Source organism: Truncatella angustata, assembly GCF_020726525.1.
Source record: "Truncatella angustata strain MPI-SDFR-AT-0073 chromosome Unknown BKA67scaffold_1, whole genome shotgun sequence".
In the NCBI taxonomy this organism is placed as follows: Eukaryota; Fungi; Ascomycota; class Sordariomycetes; order Amphisphaeriales; family Sporocadaceae; genus Truncatella; species Truncatella angustata.
The window spans coordinates 5,380,819-5,398,166 of NW_025763381.1; the positions used below are offsets into that span (position 1 = coordinate 5,380,819).

General features: G+C 50.3%; 5 protein-coding genes and 1 non-coding gene across 6 annotated transcripts; 4 read left to right on the top strand and 2 right to left on the bottom strand.

The window, feature by feature from the left end:
- Positions 1-436: 436 nt before the first annotated feature.
- On the top strand, positions 437-2,163 carry BKA67DRAFT_653697 (Alg9-like mannosyltransferase; the record flags this gene model as incomplete). Its single annotated transcript, XM_046106418.1, has 2 exons — positions 437-449; positions 506-2,163. The coding sequence occupies 2 exons, from the start codon at positions 437-439 to the stop codon at positions 2,161-2,163; spliced, it is 1,671 nt and encodes a 556-aa protein (XP_045964655.1).
- Positions 2,164-4,580: 2,417 nt separating this feature from the next.
- BKA67DRAFT_510003 (uncharacterized protein) lies at positions 4,581-8,490 on the top strand (the record flags this gene model as incomplete). Its single annotated transcript, XM_046097288.1, has 4 exons — positions 4,581-5,192; positions 5,277-5,516; positions 5,898-8,364; positions 8,420-8,490. The coding sequence occupies 4 exons, from the start codon at positions 4,581-4,583 to the stop codon at positions 8,488-8,490; spliced, it is 3,390 nt and encodes a 1,129-aa protein (XP_045964656.1).
- A 1,264-nt stretch (positions 8,491-9,754) lies between these two features.
- BKA67DRAFT_530618 (uncharacterized protein) lies at positions 9,755-10,780 on the top strand (the record flags this gene model as incomplete). The annotated part of the gene is made up of 1 exon (XM_046099267.1): positions 9,755-10,780. One exon carries the CDS (start codon positions 9,755-9,757, stop codon positions 10,778-10,780), a length of 1,026 nt encoding a protein of 341 aa, XP_045964657.1.
- Positions 10,781-11,385: 605 nt separating this feature from the next.
- Positions 11,386-12,676, bottom strand: BKA67DRAFT_530619 (catalase-like domain-containing protein; the record flags this gene model as incomplete). The annotated part of the gene is made up of 3 exons (XM_046099268.1): positions 11,386-11,471; positions 11,529-12,213; positions 12,269-12,676. 3 exons carry the CDS (start codon positions 12,674-12,676, stop codon positions 11,386-11,388), a joined length of 1,179 nt encoding a protein of 392 aa, XP_045964658.1.
- A 912-nt stretch (positions 12,677-13,588) lies between these two features.
- BKA67DRAFT_t16 lies at positions 13,589-13,668 on the top strand. Its single transcript has one exon. It is a non-coding gene; the product is annotated as a tRNA-Glu (tRNA).
- Positions 13,669-14,139: 471 nt separating this feature from the next.
- BKA67DRAFT_589934 (N-terminal binuclear Zn cluster-containing/DNA binding domain-containing protein) lies at positions 14,140-16,346 on the bottom strand (the record flags this gene model as incomplete). The annotated part of the gene is made up of 5 exons (XM_046104526.1): positions 14,140-15,031; positions 15,085-15,690; positions 15,747-15,977; positions 16,034-16,159; positions 16,273-16,346. 5 exons carry the CDS (start codon positions 16,344-16,346, stop codon positions 14,140-14,142), a joined length of 1,929 nt encoding a protein of 642 aa, XP_045964659.1.
- Positions 16,347-17,348: the final 1,002 nt, after the last annotated feature.

The following is a 17,348-nucleotide window of genomic DNA, read 5'->3' on the forward strand; positions in this document are numbered from 1 at the left end:
TCTGCGTGTGCGGTGTACGAGTTGGAACTACGCTTGGTTGGATGCTGTCCAAGCAGGTGCGGCTAGTATAGTTACGTGTCGAGTTCAAGTTCAACAAAGTGCAAGGATCGCTGTATGCCTGGCCTTTTTTAGTGCTATCGTAGGTAATTGAATCCAATGTTGCCAGCTGTCCGGCCACGGATTTATTTGCGGCCATTGGGTTTGCTTGCGTTCGGTTTAGGGGGCACATTTGGCGCTAGAGCCTCAAAAGCTCCCGCTGAAGCTCCAAAAAGTTCCCACGTCATCATTAATCAAGAGCGCCGACGAAGCACTCGAGATAGAAGCTCGGTTGGATTTCGTGTCCGTTTTTGAGGAGTAATGCCCGGCATTTTGGGTGTCAATTGAAACAATCCCGGAGAAGTAGAAGGCATAGTGTTTAGTACTCAGATCTGAAAAGATGGGTGCCATAGGTGAGCTACGAGAAGCGTTCAACACGAATGCACATGAGCTAACCTAGTCAAGAAAGACACTCTCTTGTCCCTGGCTATTCCGGCGTTGGTCATAACTCACCTGATTGTCGCACCTCACACCAAAGTCGAAGAGTCATTTAACATACAGGCCGCACATGACATCTTGGTTTATGGTATACCTACCAAGGATGTCAATGCCAAACTCATATCTCAATATGATCACTTCGACTTCCCAGGTGCAGTGCCACGGACTTTCCTGGGTCCAGTCCTACTGGCTGGAGTTTCGCAGCCAATCGTTGCGCTCGTCGGCTTCGAGCATGCGCAATTCATCGTGAGGGCAGTGCTAGGTCTTTTTAATGCATTCGCTCTGCTGGTGTTCAAGTGGAAAGTGGAGAGGGAGCTCGGGCGGCCAACTGCTCGGTGGTTTGCAATATTGCAGGCGAGCCAGTTTCATGTCATGTTCTACGCATCGCGAACGTTGCCGAACATGTTCGCATTTGGCCTAACGACACTCGCGTACGCTCAGTTGGTCGGAGAACCCAAGAGACTTCGTGTGGGACGGCAAAAGTTGGCAATCGCGCTTCTCGTGTCTGCGACCGCCATCTTCAGATCTGAGCTGGCTATACTGCTCTGCACAACGACTGCTTACTTGTTCCTGGAAAGCGGCCTACCAGCCTTACATATACTCGAATCGGGCCTTTTCTCGTTTGTATTCTCGTTGCTTGCGTCGATCCCTATTGACACATACTTCTGGCAGAAGGCGTGTTGGCCGGAGCTCTTTGGATTTTATTTCAATGTCGTCCTTGCCGAATCGTCGGCTTGGGGCGTCTCGCCGTGGCACTACTACTTCACCAACGCCCTCCCAAAGATCATCGGCAATCCACTCGCATTGGCAGCTTTGGTCCCACACTCGCTTTATGCGCCAGCCACCAAAGGGCCAGCCCGTACACTTATCTTGCCAACGATCCTATATGTGGCCATCTATTCGATACAGCCGCACAAGGAGGCGCGCTTCATATTCTATGTTGTCCCACCACTGACAGCGGCAGCTGCTATGGGAGCGAACTACATCTTCACCCGACGCGCCAAGTCGAGCCTCTATTATATTGCTTCCCTCGCACTCGTCGTGTCCGTGATCGGCTCGTTTGCGATCAGCACCGGGATGCTACTTCTTTCGTCCTTGAACTATCCGGGAGGAGAGGCACTTTCCGAGCTAAAGTGGTTGGTCACTTCTACGGCTTCAACTCCGGATGTCCAGACGGTCATGGTCCATACAGACGTGCTCTCGTGTATGACTGGCGTCACGCTCTTTGGTCAGCACTCATACCCACCCAATAGCCCCAAACCAAATGTTGATGCCGTCTCCTTCGTCTTTGACAAGAGTGAGAAGCCGTCAATCCTGGAGAGCCCGGCATTCTGGGGCAAGTTTGATTACTTACTACTGGAAGATCCAACCAAGGCTATCGGCCCATGGCACACGGTTGGTGTTGTCGAGGGGTTTGCCGGTGTGGAGATCCTGAGGCCCGGCATGACTGCGGAGGATGACCTGGAGACCGGTCGAGTCCGGGTGCTGGGCCGTGGCGCTATGGTAAAGAAGGTTCGCGACACTGTGAGGGGCCTGACGGGAGGATGGTGGGTTGGGCCAAGGATGGAACCCCGGGTAAGAATACTCAAGAAACAGCGAGGACTCATGCGGAAGGAAGTCAAAGAGTGATCGTGTGCATAGCCGGTAGAGATAGAGCTTAAGCTCGAGCTCGCGCGTGTAACGCACAATGAAAATAATGGGATGGTGACATCAAGCGTAATTCTAAGGTTAGATAAGTGCACCCAATTTTTAAGAATAATATTAAATCTCCTCCAAGTTCTTTCCGTTCCCCATTCGTCTATTGTACTTTATGTCTAATCACGTTCCATAGAAGACAATTTCGGCGCAGAGACACCTGCAATGTGTTGTTCATTTGAACATCGCACGAGCAACGACAGTCAGTGGGTCATGTGATAGCTTATCGTTTTCTGTGACAATTATGATTATCATTTGCCAGGTTATCGCTGAGGTTTACAAGCGACTGAACCAGGACCAGAATGTAGCTAGCTCTTTACTTTTATCACTTCATCTTTGCCTGGCTGCCTGGGTTGCTAGGGCTCTCGTTTTGGGTACCTACTTTTTTCATATTCTGCCAAGGTGGCCATCACAAAAGTTCCCGCAATTTTAGTTTAATGTCACGATGTCTTGTGTCCACAACTTGCACATTGTGTCTGCTTCATTTGATGATTGAACTCGGGTTGCACTTGGACCGAGGTATTTTATTTTTCTTATGTATTTTTTGGTACAATGATGGCGAGAGATTAATCTAGAATATCTCACTACGCCTCAGGAGACGATGAATATATGAATAGATTGCGTGTTGACCTTGTGTGTCGGGAAGTCGAGCCGTGATTAGACGAACGCGCCGTGCCGGGAGTCGGGGGCCCTGCTTCGTGTTGGCTAACATTAGCATACACTAACTGTCGGTTTACTAGGGCCAGCCACTTTGGAAGCTCGTAAAGACGTAGCCAGCATAGGGTTTGAGAAGTGTACTGCACATAATTGACTTTGCAATTGGCGCAAGTTTGCAGTCATCCCCAATAGAGAGGAAACATGGACGGATGTTGTCATGGGACTTGAAAAAAAAAATTTATTTTATTTTTTTGAAATTTATTAGTATCATCGTGCCTCGTCTGACGTTCCCCTTTCTCTTGCAACCGAAGATTGCTTCGTCATCCGAATCAATGTTCAAGGATGGATGCTGGGACGTCCGTCTACTATTAGTGCTCACTCCTCCGACGCGTGCGTGCGTGTGGAGATGGAGCTGGGAGGGGATGGATACAGTCCCACTAGGCTGGTCCCTTAAGCTTGAGATCAATTCGCTCTAACTTGGCTACGGTTAGTCAATACGGCCCAAGTGAATAGCGGGCCGTTCTTTGCACCCTGAAACTCTTGACTGGATGATTTGTCTTACCTGCCCGACATCAGGCACAGGCACGAGCACAAGGCACAACCCAGGAAATCAAATCATGGAGAAAGATGTCACGGGCATTCGGTAAAGACACACCGTTGTCGTGGGAGAAACTCAATTATCGATGTCTGTCTACATACATTCGCAAGGCTATTGTTGAGGACCAATTTTTAAGTGCAAGTCTCCGACACCTTCTATCTAGGTTAACTCACTGTCGCATGCCCTCACAAACGTGATATGATTAAGATATGCCGATGGTCTTATCGCCGAGGTCTCAAGTTCTATTATTGTTGTTGCTGGTGCATCACTAGCCGCATTCCACAATCAACGCTCACCTTCTGTCACTTGGGTGTGAGGCCACCACCCATCATTCGTTGGACGTCGACATCCGAACGACAATTCCTCTCAGGGCCCTCCAGGGGAAACAGCAACAAACCACCCTGCCAGGACCGACTTCTGATCCCTCCTGGCTGCAGACGACCTTTCTGGCAGTGCAGGCCACAAACTCGGTGTGGTGCTACCCGACTACCCATACCCATACCCATACCCATAGTCATACTCAAAGTCTCATACCCATACCCATACCCATGCCATATTCATACCCCCATGCCCACACCCATTCGTACCTCCATTGTTGGACATTTGGGACGACTGCAACACGACACTTTCCCGCTTTAGTTGCAATTGTCAAACAATAGCACATGAACACCTGCCCGATGTTTCATTTCGTTCGACTTTAGTCTGCCCATCATTCGTCCTACACACTGCTGCTGGTCTGCACGAGAGAGAATACGCAACAAGACCTATGTGAGACCGGCTGCTTGGGCTTCAATTGATTTGCTTTGTACATAGAGTAGCATACCTACAGGCATTGGGCACTTTGATCCCTCGTCCCTCATCCCTCGTCCCACACCTCAACCTCCAAACCGTCGCCCACGCACACGCACACGCACACCCCGCCGTTCATAAAGGGCGCCTTGGGGACAAAGCCGCAGCCCTCACGCCACGCCTTGCCCGCCGTACAAGCGGAGGTCCCATGGTAAGCCCCACCGGAGGCATTTGGTAGTGTACCACCTCAAGGGATCGCGAGCATCGTCGAAACCGGCACCTCCTTTCGAGCCCTCGATTGCCCGACATGGAGACCGACACACCGACCGAGGGCGGTCGACGCGCCAAATTCATGGGCAAGATGTTCGGTAAGCTGAACGAAAGGGCCGCCGGAAAGGAGCGCGATCGTCAATACAAGACGGAGCAGAGTGCCAATGATCTCTCGGCTTTCTTGGGCGGCGGCAACGCGGACAAGCTTCAGGTCGTACATCCGCCTCCGCCCCCGCCTGCCCACGGCCACCGCGAATTCGAGGCCAGGCAGCCTCAGCTAGCCCTTGATACGAGCCGAGCGATGCGCTATCCCGGTGCCCTCGATGCGGACGACCCTCGCCAGCAGCAATCCGGCTACAGATCGAGATCACACAGCCCACCGAGGGTCCGGAAGAACAAAGGTCTGGTTGTGCGCTTCGCCGACAGCTACCCCGAGGTCATTGGTGAGGGCGGCGACGAGTGCGAAGCAGCCACCCAGGAGATAGGCCAGAGGAAGAGGTCCAAGTCTGCACCAATTGCGGCACCGATACCGCCCACGAAGCAGGGCCACGAGTATGCACGACAGGTTGGCGCTTTCCAAGAAGCCAAACCACGAAACGACGACAACGGGTTCATGCCAGGGCCTCTACGGCGAACGCAAACCGGCTATGTTTCCCCTTCGGATCCAAGGCTAGACGAGCCCAGATCGGAACATGCGCCCCCATCATCTCAGGCATCACCGCCGCAGCCAAAGGCGGTGCCAGCAGGCGAGCCAGGCAGAACTCGCTTTTTGGACACGTCAACTCGAAAGGACGAGGCGAGACGCTCTTTCATCGAAATACACCAGCATGAGCAGCGGCAGGCAGAGGGAATGGCCTTCGCTGAGGCAATGCGGTCTGCCAGTGTCGAAGCACAGGGATGGGACCACGGTAGCTCATCTCCTGAGCCCGTACGAGCATCACCGCAGAAGCCGATCAGAATGGATATTCCGGCGGTCATTATGAGCGAGGCGCCAAAGATTCCCGCCTTCTCAGCCTCTTTCAGCGACCCTGACTCGACCGCGTCGCCGTTCAGAGCACAATCGACCAGAAAGCCGATGCCTCAATCGCTACGGTACGATGATAGACCGCCTATGCGTGCTCAGTCCACGAGGACCAATATTCCACCGTTGATAGCAGACCCCACGCAGCCGCAACAACTACCTCAAGCACCTCCACCCCGAAACCCAGCGAGAAGATCTCCCAACCACTTTCCCTCAAAAGAGTCAAGCCCTGTGTCGCAGGTCGTATCACCAGCGCAAAGGTTTCCACTCCCACCACTTGAGACAGGTGAAGAAACACCACCAGCTGTTAATAACAACACAATGTCGGCACAGTCGAGAGATGTTGATGAACTGCAGCTGAACACAAAAATAGGCTCGGACAGCCCAGCCTCGTCTTCCTATTCTGGCTCTGTTTATTCTACGTCTGATTTATCTCACAAGGCTACTCCTGTCACCCAAAATCCGCGAGACAGAGGCTGGAGTGCGACGTCGACAGCGTCGCCAGAGAACTCACGGGATAGGGGTTGGAGTGCGACAACAGCGTCACCAGAGAAGCCACCAGTGTTGAGGAAATTGTCGTCTCAACCTCCGGAAAATGATGATGCCTATGACGAGTTCGTTGTTCGCACAAAACACCTCTATGAGCTATTCCGCTTGCACGCAGAGCAGTTCAAGCCTCTTGGAAGCAGCAAACCAGAAGACATGATCCGAGCTGCGTTATGGTGGTTCTTGAAAGGCAGAATAGCTCTCGAAACCGCCATACGAAGCCGGGGCGCAGATGTTGACGAGACTAAGAGCCTCATGAACAGATACCAAGCATATACCGACCTGACTAAGGGATACTGGCTCACGGAACGTGCGCTTCCAGAAATCTCAGAGGGCAAGTATAGCCTGGACGAAGGCGAAATTGGCGACGTGAGGCAGATTTTGGCGACGAATTTGAAGAAGCTGGCCGGGTCAATGAAGAGAAATGGTTTACTTCCGCCCGACGAGCCGTTCATGCCTCAGATGATGGACAAATCGATATGGATTGAATATCCATTAATAAGTCAGGATATCATATCGCTGCTGAACGGAAATTGGGGGTCTCTGCTAGCTCAAACTTCGCAAACAAAGAAGATACCCGCAGTAGAAGCGCTTCCTCTCGGAGATTCGCCAACCTTGTTCAACTACGGGCGGGTAAGTGCCGAGGTTTACCTGATGGAACAAGGACTGGAATCCATGCACACTTATTTCCCCTGCATGCTCTCGATCAACCGAGACCAGAAGGACTCGACACTCATGTTTACCATCGCAAGTCAGAACGGCACAGTGACACTGTGTATACAGTCGGACAAAAATGCCGGCCCTAGCTGGGAAAACGTCAGATGGCGCACCGATAAATGCTTATTGGAACTGAAGATGCCTCGTGGCTTCATGGTAGCGGTACAGTGCTCGCAAACCGATTTCCGCATGCTGTGGAACATCTTCGACTTCAACGCCAAAGTGCAAAGCTATCTATATCCGAAGAAGGACGAGCTTGTCGCATTCCGAACAAAGCTCAAGGGTTTCCATTATTTCGACGCGGATCCCAACGGGCGGACCTTCCCGAAGGAGGCAGTCGGTCAGTGCGAGTTGGGCCTGTATGAAAAACTACTGAAGGAGGGAAGCCCAACAGGACCGAGGACTTTCCACAAAGGGTTCCGTCTCGCTATCGTCACTGGCCCGAAGACAAGAACGTTGAGCGGTGTTACGCATTTCTATTCGCCTCAGCTGCCAATTCAATATGCATACTTGCGTGGCGAACAGCGTGAACCGATGATCCAGCTAGCGTATACCGACGGCAAAGGTAAATGCCGGATGGTTTTGATCTTCAATGATGACACCGAGCGTGAAAAGTTCATCACGCTGATGAAAGGTAGCTATGTACACAGCGACGAAGAGTTGGTCGCCGAAGTCGCGATTCAAGGATTCAGCATGGCAGAAAACATGCAAGATGCAAAGGGCGGCTTCAAGGCTCTGCAAAAGCTACCATGGCAGCTTGCAAGGATAGTGAACGACAAATATGCAGGTGACACACCACCAACCGTCTTGGCCGAGAAACTGAGACTTGAAATCAACTCGTTAGATGCAAAATCAGCGTCGGTTAGTACCATTATCGACAGGATTAACATGGCACCTGGCGAGTTCAAGTTCAGATTGGGCACCAAAGACATCCTGACACTTTTTGTATTCCGAAATGCGCAGTTCGACATGACTGTCTCGGTGTTAGATCGGCCAGGTCTCTCAGATGCACCACGTGAATTTTCTGCGCTGCAGAACTCACTCGTTCAATCACAAACGGTACGGACGTATCGATTTAACTCATTCAAGGATCTGCACGCGTTCCAATCCGGCTTGACAGGCTATGATGTTGTATTTGACGGCGTAGCGCTCTCCCTTAACATCACGCGCCGACGCATGGTTGTACCCGTCCACAAGAAATGGGACTCGGGTACTGCGCGAATTCAAGTGGTTCAGCACGCTTCAGATGGAACGCTTCAGCTTCTTGCTTTCTTCGAAGATTGGAGTCATGGGCACTGCATGGGCTTCGTACTCAAGGGCACAGACACATACGAGGCTTCTGGGAAGATGGGCAAAGCTGCCATCAAATTCGTAGAGGCCAAATTCCCATTGCCCAAAGGTGGATCTAAGGGTGGTGATGCAGGTGAGAAAGGAGTGGCGGGGCCAAAGGGAGATGAGACCAAATTTCTCTGTCTTGATATGCCGGATTACGCAGGCGAGCACGATGATATCAGTATCGTGTTCGAAGATGAAGCAGGTGAGTTGACCAATTTTGAATGCAGCATCGCCACGACTTACTGATTTGATGACAGAAAGAGATAAGTTATGCGCTGTTCTGCCTGCCCCGGTGAAGGGATCGAGGCTGAGCAAGGTTGGTCAATAAGCTTGATGGCCGTGGCCGATACTGTTATAAAAGAAAGAGATGGTCATATTTACAAAAAAGAGAGAAAGGAAGAAAAGACGCAAGAAATATCATACAATTTGAAGGACAGTTGACTGAAGACCTGCACACAGGTAATTCTGGGGGAGTTCCGCCCAGTTGTACGGTGGCAATGCGCAATGTCATGGAATATCGTGAGCTTGTAGGGAGAAAAGCAAGCAAAGCATAGGAAGGAGTGTTTGCGCATGTGTCATGAATAGATACCCCTAGTGGTTTATACAAGAAGATGGTTTCGCATGGTGCACGCGAAAATTTTTACTCGGCGTCGTTTGTGTCTATCACATGTTGAGAACAACTACAAAATATGGGATGTAGTGTAGAGGCGATGACGAACGTCGAGTTGCGACATAACAGGCGCGTGCAAGCGATGCTTATTTTACATTATGCAGATGCTGCTGCATCACTATGTATGTATTTCGGCGAATGTAGGTCTCATAAGTTGATATTTGTCCGGATCGAAATACATATTGCAGCCTATTATCAGCATTGTAGGGCACATGACATAATAAAACACACGAATCATAATGTAGAGTCTTATATATGTCATGCTATATGTGGAAACCTCCTGGTATTCAAGGTTCAACTCTTTACAAGCATTGTCGTTTTGTCTGTCCGTGAGATACAATGTCCCTTCCGTCATGATTAGGTTGTGCCAGACTCGAAATCCGAACTGTCTCATGACCATCCATGCTGTCTACCAGTCTAAAAACTTGCTCGGATGCTTTTTATATTCGAAGAAAACATGTCCCAGGATACCCGGATATGGCTTTTGAAATTTGCTCATTGACGCGCTCGACGAGAAGATTTTGTGACCTAGTTCCGAAGAGCTGTCTTTATATGAACCGCCCACCCCTCCCTCATTTCTTTGTTGAGTCTTATCCAGCATGGTTTCAAATCTGAAATCAACCATTAAAGCAATTTGCCTCCAGTCCGTGATAGCTTTCTGAGCATATCCCAAGCCGTTTGCATCAATGATATAACATTTTCATTGCTGTAAACTTGTTTGGGTCCTTCTAACCGACCTAATTCCCCCTTGCGATAGGACAACCCCGGTTCTATCCCCTCTTGTTTGAGCCCCGGTTCTAATTACTTGAGGTTGTACTCATATGAATTGATCATCCCCTATACCAACAGATCGTCGTTGAATTAAGGACTCCAGTCTTACGCTCTCACCAACGACGGGTCACACCAAGGTTTGGCATTCATAATGCTTAGTTTAATCATGCATCTCACTTCCTATACCAATAAATCGTCCAAGGAAAACACGAATATTCAGGACCTCGCTCGGAGGAAACGCCATACATGCAAAGCCCACGATCAGCGTCAACCGGTCACGGCAAGCTCCAGGGAAGTAAGGAGAGGGCTTTCTCTGGAAAGGATGCAAGGAGCCAGGCCAGCCAGGAACGCCTCGTCACCACGCCCACGGGGATACAAATACATCAACAAGGAGTTTCACACCTTGTTCGACGTCCCTGAGAAATGCTGCAGCCTCTGGGACGTGGAGAGATATAACTGCCTCAGGCATCCGATCAACCCGCCCAAGGAATATTACCAAAAGGAGCTCGAAGCTGCGCACCTCTATCTAGCCCGTGCTTACAAGGTGGATCTCTTCGTCCACCGCAAGCGCTGCCAGAGGGAGGACAAGGCCCTCCATGCGGAGCGCCGCAGGGAGCTCGGGCTCCAGAGTCTACCCGAGGCTTGGGATTTCCCTAACTACCGGCCCCAGACCCGGGGCGAAAAGAAGGCGCTTCTCGGGAAGCTCTGCGTCTTCCACTGGCTCAGCTACGACGCCTGGTATATCTTCCACGACAAGGGTTGCTTCGTCTGCAGGGCCGCGCTGGCCCGCGAGCAACAGGAGGAGAGGCACAAGCGCATCTACGAGGACTACAGGGCCAAGCACGCCGCGGCCCTGCGGGACGTCAATGAGCGCATGGGCTGGGAGCTGTTCTCGTGCCCGCCGCCTCCCGAGGAGCCGATGATCGAGTATGGCCCCAGTGGGCGCGTCGTCCTCCGTGTTACGGACTGGGCCGAGAACGGGAGGGGCCTGCCTGGTAATGTAATCGGGAAAGCCAGGGCCAGGGCTAACAAGGCCGACAAGAAAAAGCGGCAGGTATGGGCGCGCATGAGTGGTGAAGTTGGAGGTATCCTGTCGTCGCCGTGTGCCTCGGGCAGTTCGCTGGGTACCATTGTGCAGGAGGAGTGGGAGGAGGAGGAAGAGGAAACCAATGATTAGATTGGGGACTTGACTAGAAAGATGTGGGTATGGAGTGCATATTTGTGAGTATGAACAGTGCCAAGGCTGTGGAATCTTGGAACAAAATCAAATGCCCACAGAGTCAATGACAATCAAAGCAATCGCACACGTCCTTTTCGTCAAGTATCATCGTGAAATTACCCGGCTTTAACTGTGATTATTTATTACCATGTTAGCCCAATTGATCTCTTAGATCTACAAAATATTTTCTTCGGTTCATGATGAATTGTTACTATATGGTCGTATGATGGTTACCATGTTGGTTCTGTTCGAAACACGAAGCGTTCCCCTATGTAAAAGAATTCTTTCGAACAGTGTTCATCTACAATCAGCGCAGACTCTGAGTCTTGAATATTTATCCCGGGGCAGATTCGACCAACCGCCCAGATATTAAAGAAACTTTAATGACATGGCATGTACATGTTCATGGTGGGATACTTTTATTGCATAAATTGGCATGTTGATACAGAAATGTAATTTGTTAAAACTAATATGTGGAGGGCTCAAGACATGCAAGAGCGTTGAAATTTTCGCAATATCGCAGTCCCAACCAGGCGAGAGAACTAGATTCATGGAACGTTTGCTCAGACTGGTATTTCGTCAATACTTTTAACGTGGATCTCCTTCCTACCATTCATCTTTCGTCTCAAAGCACTACTGGCAGGGTATACTGTGCGGTGTTAGCGCTACTATCAAGACCGTGGGATGAAATACTAATATTACTCACCCTTTCGTCTCAACCGGTTCGACCCCCCTAGGGGCTGAAGCTTGATTAAGCCATGCCATGGATCAACTCTCATATGATCTTCCCAGAACATCTTGCGCTCTGGATTCCAGCTGTCCTGCTTCGGCAGGACGAGCTTTGCGACCGACTGCCAGGGGTACTTGGCAGGGTCCCAGACCTTGCCTGCATCCTCGACAGGCTGGTCCTCGAGATTCTCGCATAGCTGTACCTGGAAGAGATACTCGGCGTCATGGTGCATATGGAAGTCTTGCAGCCAGCGCTGCATGATGTCGGACCCATGTTCGGGTTTGGTGACCTCTCCAGCCAGTCGGCGCTGAGTGCCGGTCGACGGAACCAGACAGTACTTGATTACGTAGTCGCCGAAGCGGTATGCGGTCTGGGAGTAGTACCGCGTAGACTCGAGGTGGGTGTTGCGTACTCTGTCGCGGACGGTCTGCAGATCCATATCGGAGCGCTTCCCGAGGTGTCTATACAGCTCCTCCTTGTCGTGGCCGTATTTGATTCTGAGATCGATGATCTCCTTGGTCGTCTTCGCGTCTGCCAAGTCCAGGGACGGCGTGCTGTTGAACTCAATATCATGCGTGGGGAAGTCCTTGCCGGCTTCGAACATGTCGCCGCGGACATTGAAGACCTTCATGCCAAACCCCCGTGGTTGAGGAATGCGATCCTACAGGTACTGATCAGCACTTGTTTTCTTTCTGGCAATAATCCTCCAGACTTACATCAAGACCAGGGTCGCCAGGCTCGGATGAGTACCGGCACGCCACAGGATACTCACCTCCTTTCTCAAACAGCTCAGACTGTTTCAAATGGCTCGGCAGATCATCGTCCACAATAAATTTACCTAGTACCACGCCCTGGGTCCGGGCGTGAGTACCACCATAGCAATGACGCGCCTTGTTAAACTGAAAGCGCTGCATCTCGTCTATCTGCTTGACGACAGCGTTGATGTATTCGTCCTCGCCGGGCGGGATCCTCTCTACACCATTCTCGTCCCAATGGATATATCTTCTGTTGGTGAGATCGTCTTTGGTAACAAACTCTATATCACCGTTGGTGCTGTTGGTTATGTCATCAGAAGCAGTTTTGCCGCTTGGGGCATTAATAAGTGCAGCAGCGACTGTTGACATGGTTGCCTAGAATTGGAACACGGTCTCACGATAAAGGAGCACAAACCGGCTTTCTCTTACATGTCATCGGGCCAGATGCATATATACATCAGCACCTGGCGAACCAATGCGTTAATTAGCCTCAGGAACTACATCGCGAGATGCGGATGCTGGAGCGGACATCCTCATGCATTGCGGCGGTCTAGTTATCGCCTAGTTAAGGGCTACCTGTTGGCCGGGCGGAGGGGAGCGGCGCGAGATCTGGGGAGAGACTCCAATCGGTTCTGCATCAGACCAGAAATGGTGATAGTTCAAGATCTAGTTCTGCAAGAGGACAGTCTATCCCCTCCAGAATGAGCGGCGATTGGACACAGGACCACCAAACACGGCTTCCTGTAACCCAGATTTGCATTCATCAGGTTTTGGTGATGCACCGTTGAGCCGTTCTGAAGTTCCGGGTTTAGCTAGAGCTAAAGTATAAGGTAATAAGGCATCGAGAACTTGCAGCTAAACCATTGTGGGTGTCAACTAATCATAAGAAGCGAAACTAGTACATACAAGCATCTTTCAAAAATATATATCAGGTAATGCGAGCTGCAGTCGTTAAAGATATGTATTTGTGTTTGTTCGTAGTCTTTCGGCTCATTTATCCGGGATTGCCAAATTACGGTGGTTTGACTCGTGGCAGTGCCGACTTCTTCTCACAATTAGTTCAAGAAAGAATGGCAAAGCTAGTGGAGTACATTCGACGACTCGACGCAGGCATTCTTTAGCACACCTTATGCTTAACTACTTTGTGTGAGAACTACGGAATGGCTTCCAGCAGTGTACAATTCGTGGAGACACCTCCCTCCCCAATTAAAGTGGAGCAGGCAAAGTCAAGCAATATGAGTTATAGTACTAGCCCCCTCTTTCATCAACCAATCAAAGATTTCCGATATGGTGTAGTGGCTAACATATGACGCTCTCATTATTGATCCGTCATGCCCGGGGTTCGATTCCCCGTGTCGGAGTAGTTTTGCCTCCCATAACACTCTGCTGAAAAGTGTTAAACTTTTGTTCCAATCTCCGAATCATGGAAAGAAAGATCCAATCCACAGCTCTTCTCGAGTCGTTCATTGTGTGAAGTACTTCATGGTTTTAATCAATACGGACCATTTAATTCCATAATAGTGGACACCTGCTCTACTAGAATTCTAACGAAGTCAACTAGCATGAAATTGCCAAATAGCTTAGAACATGCAGGTCACTTTCGTCTTTTTTCCTTTTTTTTTATTTTTTTTTTTAAAAAGTTTTCTTGTTGTATTGGCGCCGTACGGGGAACCTATTTGAGTTGGAGTACGTTGAATTTGGTACGGGAGACGTTGTTGGTGGAATTATTTAACCGTTCGCTCACTCACTTCCCATTGACGGGCAACCCAAACCTCTAAATCGGCCGTAAACTCGTTGCTCATATTCTCCAAGGAAAGCCCATTATGAACTCATTATCTATTACCCCTCACCATTGCTTCGACGTCAACATCCACCCATCTCATTTCACGAGGCGCTGGGGGCGATACAGAATGTTGAGGCGGGGACATCCTTTGTCGCATCGACTGCCTTAACCGAAGTCTCGCAATCACGTTTATCGTCATGAGATCCAGAGCTTGTTGGAGAGATGAAGAATCCTGCCAACGCTGGCCCCATTTGCCCAGAGTCTGCTTTGCTCTCTCAAGAGCGTCTAAGCTTCTTTGCAGATTATCAATTGTAGGCCCCCCAGGCCGAAGCGGAAGAGGCGGTGGGGGCGACCTGCCAGGTTGGCTAGGAGGCGGTGCAACCGTAACACCTGCTGCTACAAGGTCCTCGGCTTCGTTTAATACGGCTACTAGCTTGGTTGCCATGAAGAAGACACGAAGCGCGTCATGGCTTGTGTAGAACGCATTGGGCGGACCGTTCTGGGCGATTTCATATATACGATCAAGATACGCGATCGTATGCTCAAATATGAGCAAGCGGCGATAATTTGTCATGTTTGGCGTTCTCTCTGACTCCATGAGACAGTAGACATAGCTATACCGAAGCTCGAGATCGAATAACTCCCTCATTGAAACAGGCAAATTCAGCGGGAGGGTATCTGCCCACTCTCGCATGTCCTGACACATTTGCCACACGAATGAATCTGAGTCAGGTAATGGCGCTTTGTCTGATTGGAATAGGATTTGATACCAGTGTGATTGCGCCCATCGCAATTGGAAGAGTAGAAATGCTGGTTCAGAACCAGCTAACATCTGACCAGTAATGGAGGCACGACGGCTAAACGATTGCTGTCTTGGCCAAGCCACGTTTGATGATGCATCTGTAAAAGAGAAGGCACGTGCCTGTACCATGCTGATGGACCTGAAGCCACGTAAGCTACATCTTTTAAACTGGACTTGGTTACTTGTACAAACCTGTCAAGAGAATAGGCACAGTAGAAGAGCTTGCGCCGCATGTCCAATTGCGCTTTGTCGGGCATTTGCTCAGACGGCGGATCTTGATGAAACCCTAGGTCTATTACCGAACGACATGCAAAGCCAATCAAGTGCCAACTGTCAAAATGCGTCGGGTCCAGCATAGAGTATTGGGTAAGCAGTATGAGCGACTGGATCTGTGTGACATAACCAGGCGTGAGAGCTTTATCAGCATATCTGACAGCCTTTGAAACAAAGTATATGCCATTCATATAATGGAGGTCATTCTTTGTCCGACTCTGAGCCATAGATCCGACCGCCAGTACCATGTACACGAGCCAGTACTCGGAATCCTTGAATGACCTATCCGGCTGACTATACACTTGTTCTATCAAGGTATAGAAGATCGTCTCCGAGAAAGCTGGATAAAGTGAGTAAATGTTGTTCATATAATACTGCACGATATCGTGACAGTCTTGCCTGGAAGGCGCGTTCCAGCTCTGAGTGTTAGGAAGGCGGTTGTTCGACGAAGCTGCTAGCACAAGCCTTGCAAATGTCATATTGCTCATGGACGGTTCAAAATCTCGAGTCGTCGCATTGATCGATCTAGTTGCCATTGTTAGCTGGTGGATGAACCTGGATGCCATTTTGAGCCAACGCACAAAAATCCAAAATCGGACATGAGAGAGTTGACGTCCGAGTTCTCTCGTTTCCGCTCAGCCTTTCTGTGGATGGCTGCCCTGATTGTTGCCAAAGAATCTTTCCTATTCGATTCCTGGAAAGGTGGTGGCGGTGGTTCCATTTCATGCTGAGCGACGGACGCTTTCCTAGACTTTGCATAATTCAGGCGTCTTTCCAGTTTCTCAATACGGAGTTCCAAGGCTGCGACATAACTGGATATGCATGTCAACAATAGCTCTCATAGTGTGGCAGCATCGTCGGTTCGTACCTGCGCTCTTTTCCACGAGCGAACTGGTCGTTGGCGCTGGAGCACTCATTCTCCCGGCCCGCTTTCTCGCAGGCCGTACAAGCCGGCAACTTGCCATCACACTTGAATTGGCAATCAGTACAGTGACTCTTTAGCTAACCCCGTGGATGTAAAATCACCTTAACTTTGGCAGCTCGACCTTCAGGAAGTCAGTGGGTCGAACATGGGTGTGGACAAGACGATCTTCCAAAGGAAGTCACTCACATCGCGAGCAAGCAGATACAGGACGTGAAACCCGTAGTAGAGGATTCTCTGAGAAGCTAGAGCGAGGCATATCTCTCCTCTTTCCGGAAGCAGGAGTTCCAGGTCAATAGTTGATCTGAATTTTCGAAGGAGAGTAGTGCAGTTGACAAGCTGGCTATGAGCATGGGGGTGGGGTGGCCTAGTTCGAAGGCCTACCGGGAGAAGGTCGCCGAGATACACGACGATGCTGCCAGAACTTGGGGGATAGATAGATAGCACAACAAACGCATAAAGCTTTCCCAGAAAGTCAAATCAGTCAGAGGGAGAAAAAGAAGAGCGCCGCCGTGGAAGAGCGGGAATCGATACAGTCTGTCAAGCTACGTTTGTTGTTGAGCAGAGCCTCATTCCGTGACGCTGGCAGCTAATGAGGGCATGGAGTAGTCGCACAGATGTTAGATGGCCTGGCGCTATCGTCTCTTAGGCCGGGCGGGTCGCAACCAACGGAATATTGCTGATGCAACTGCGCGGTGGTTGACGGAAGGGACCTCAGACAGATTGGGAGAGTTTCAAGGTGGGGTAAAACTTAAATTGGCCGTCAGGTGTGATGTCGGGGAGTTTTGTAACGTGACCAGCCGAGGAAGAGTCCGTCCGTGGGGTGTTTGATGAGGCCAACTCGTGTTGCTTCCCGCAAAATGCGCTATCGATCTTTGCGACAATACCCATCCTGCCAGTCTATTTGGGGCCAGTCTGTGTGCAGTACAGTAGATACTCGAGTCATCTCAAACGTGGTTATAACTCTCATTCTCATCTGGCCGCCGCCGACGAGGCTCTGGGCACTTGAGACCTCGGTCGCTCCTGATTCGTTATGACTGAGGCGACTCCCACATTCCCGCGCCGTCAGGAATGCAGTAGCGCGAACAGGGTTCTAATCAGACAGCGCTGTAACCATACAGTACCAGCAGAGAGAATTGGGCTACTTCTAGATGCCGAGCAATCCAAAGACCTGGTGTTAGAACAACCAGCAGAACCAGATAGCATCCAAGCAAGCTAACAGCCAGTGGTCGAATTGTTGAAGCTTCCGTCCTGCTTCCAC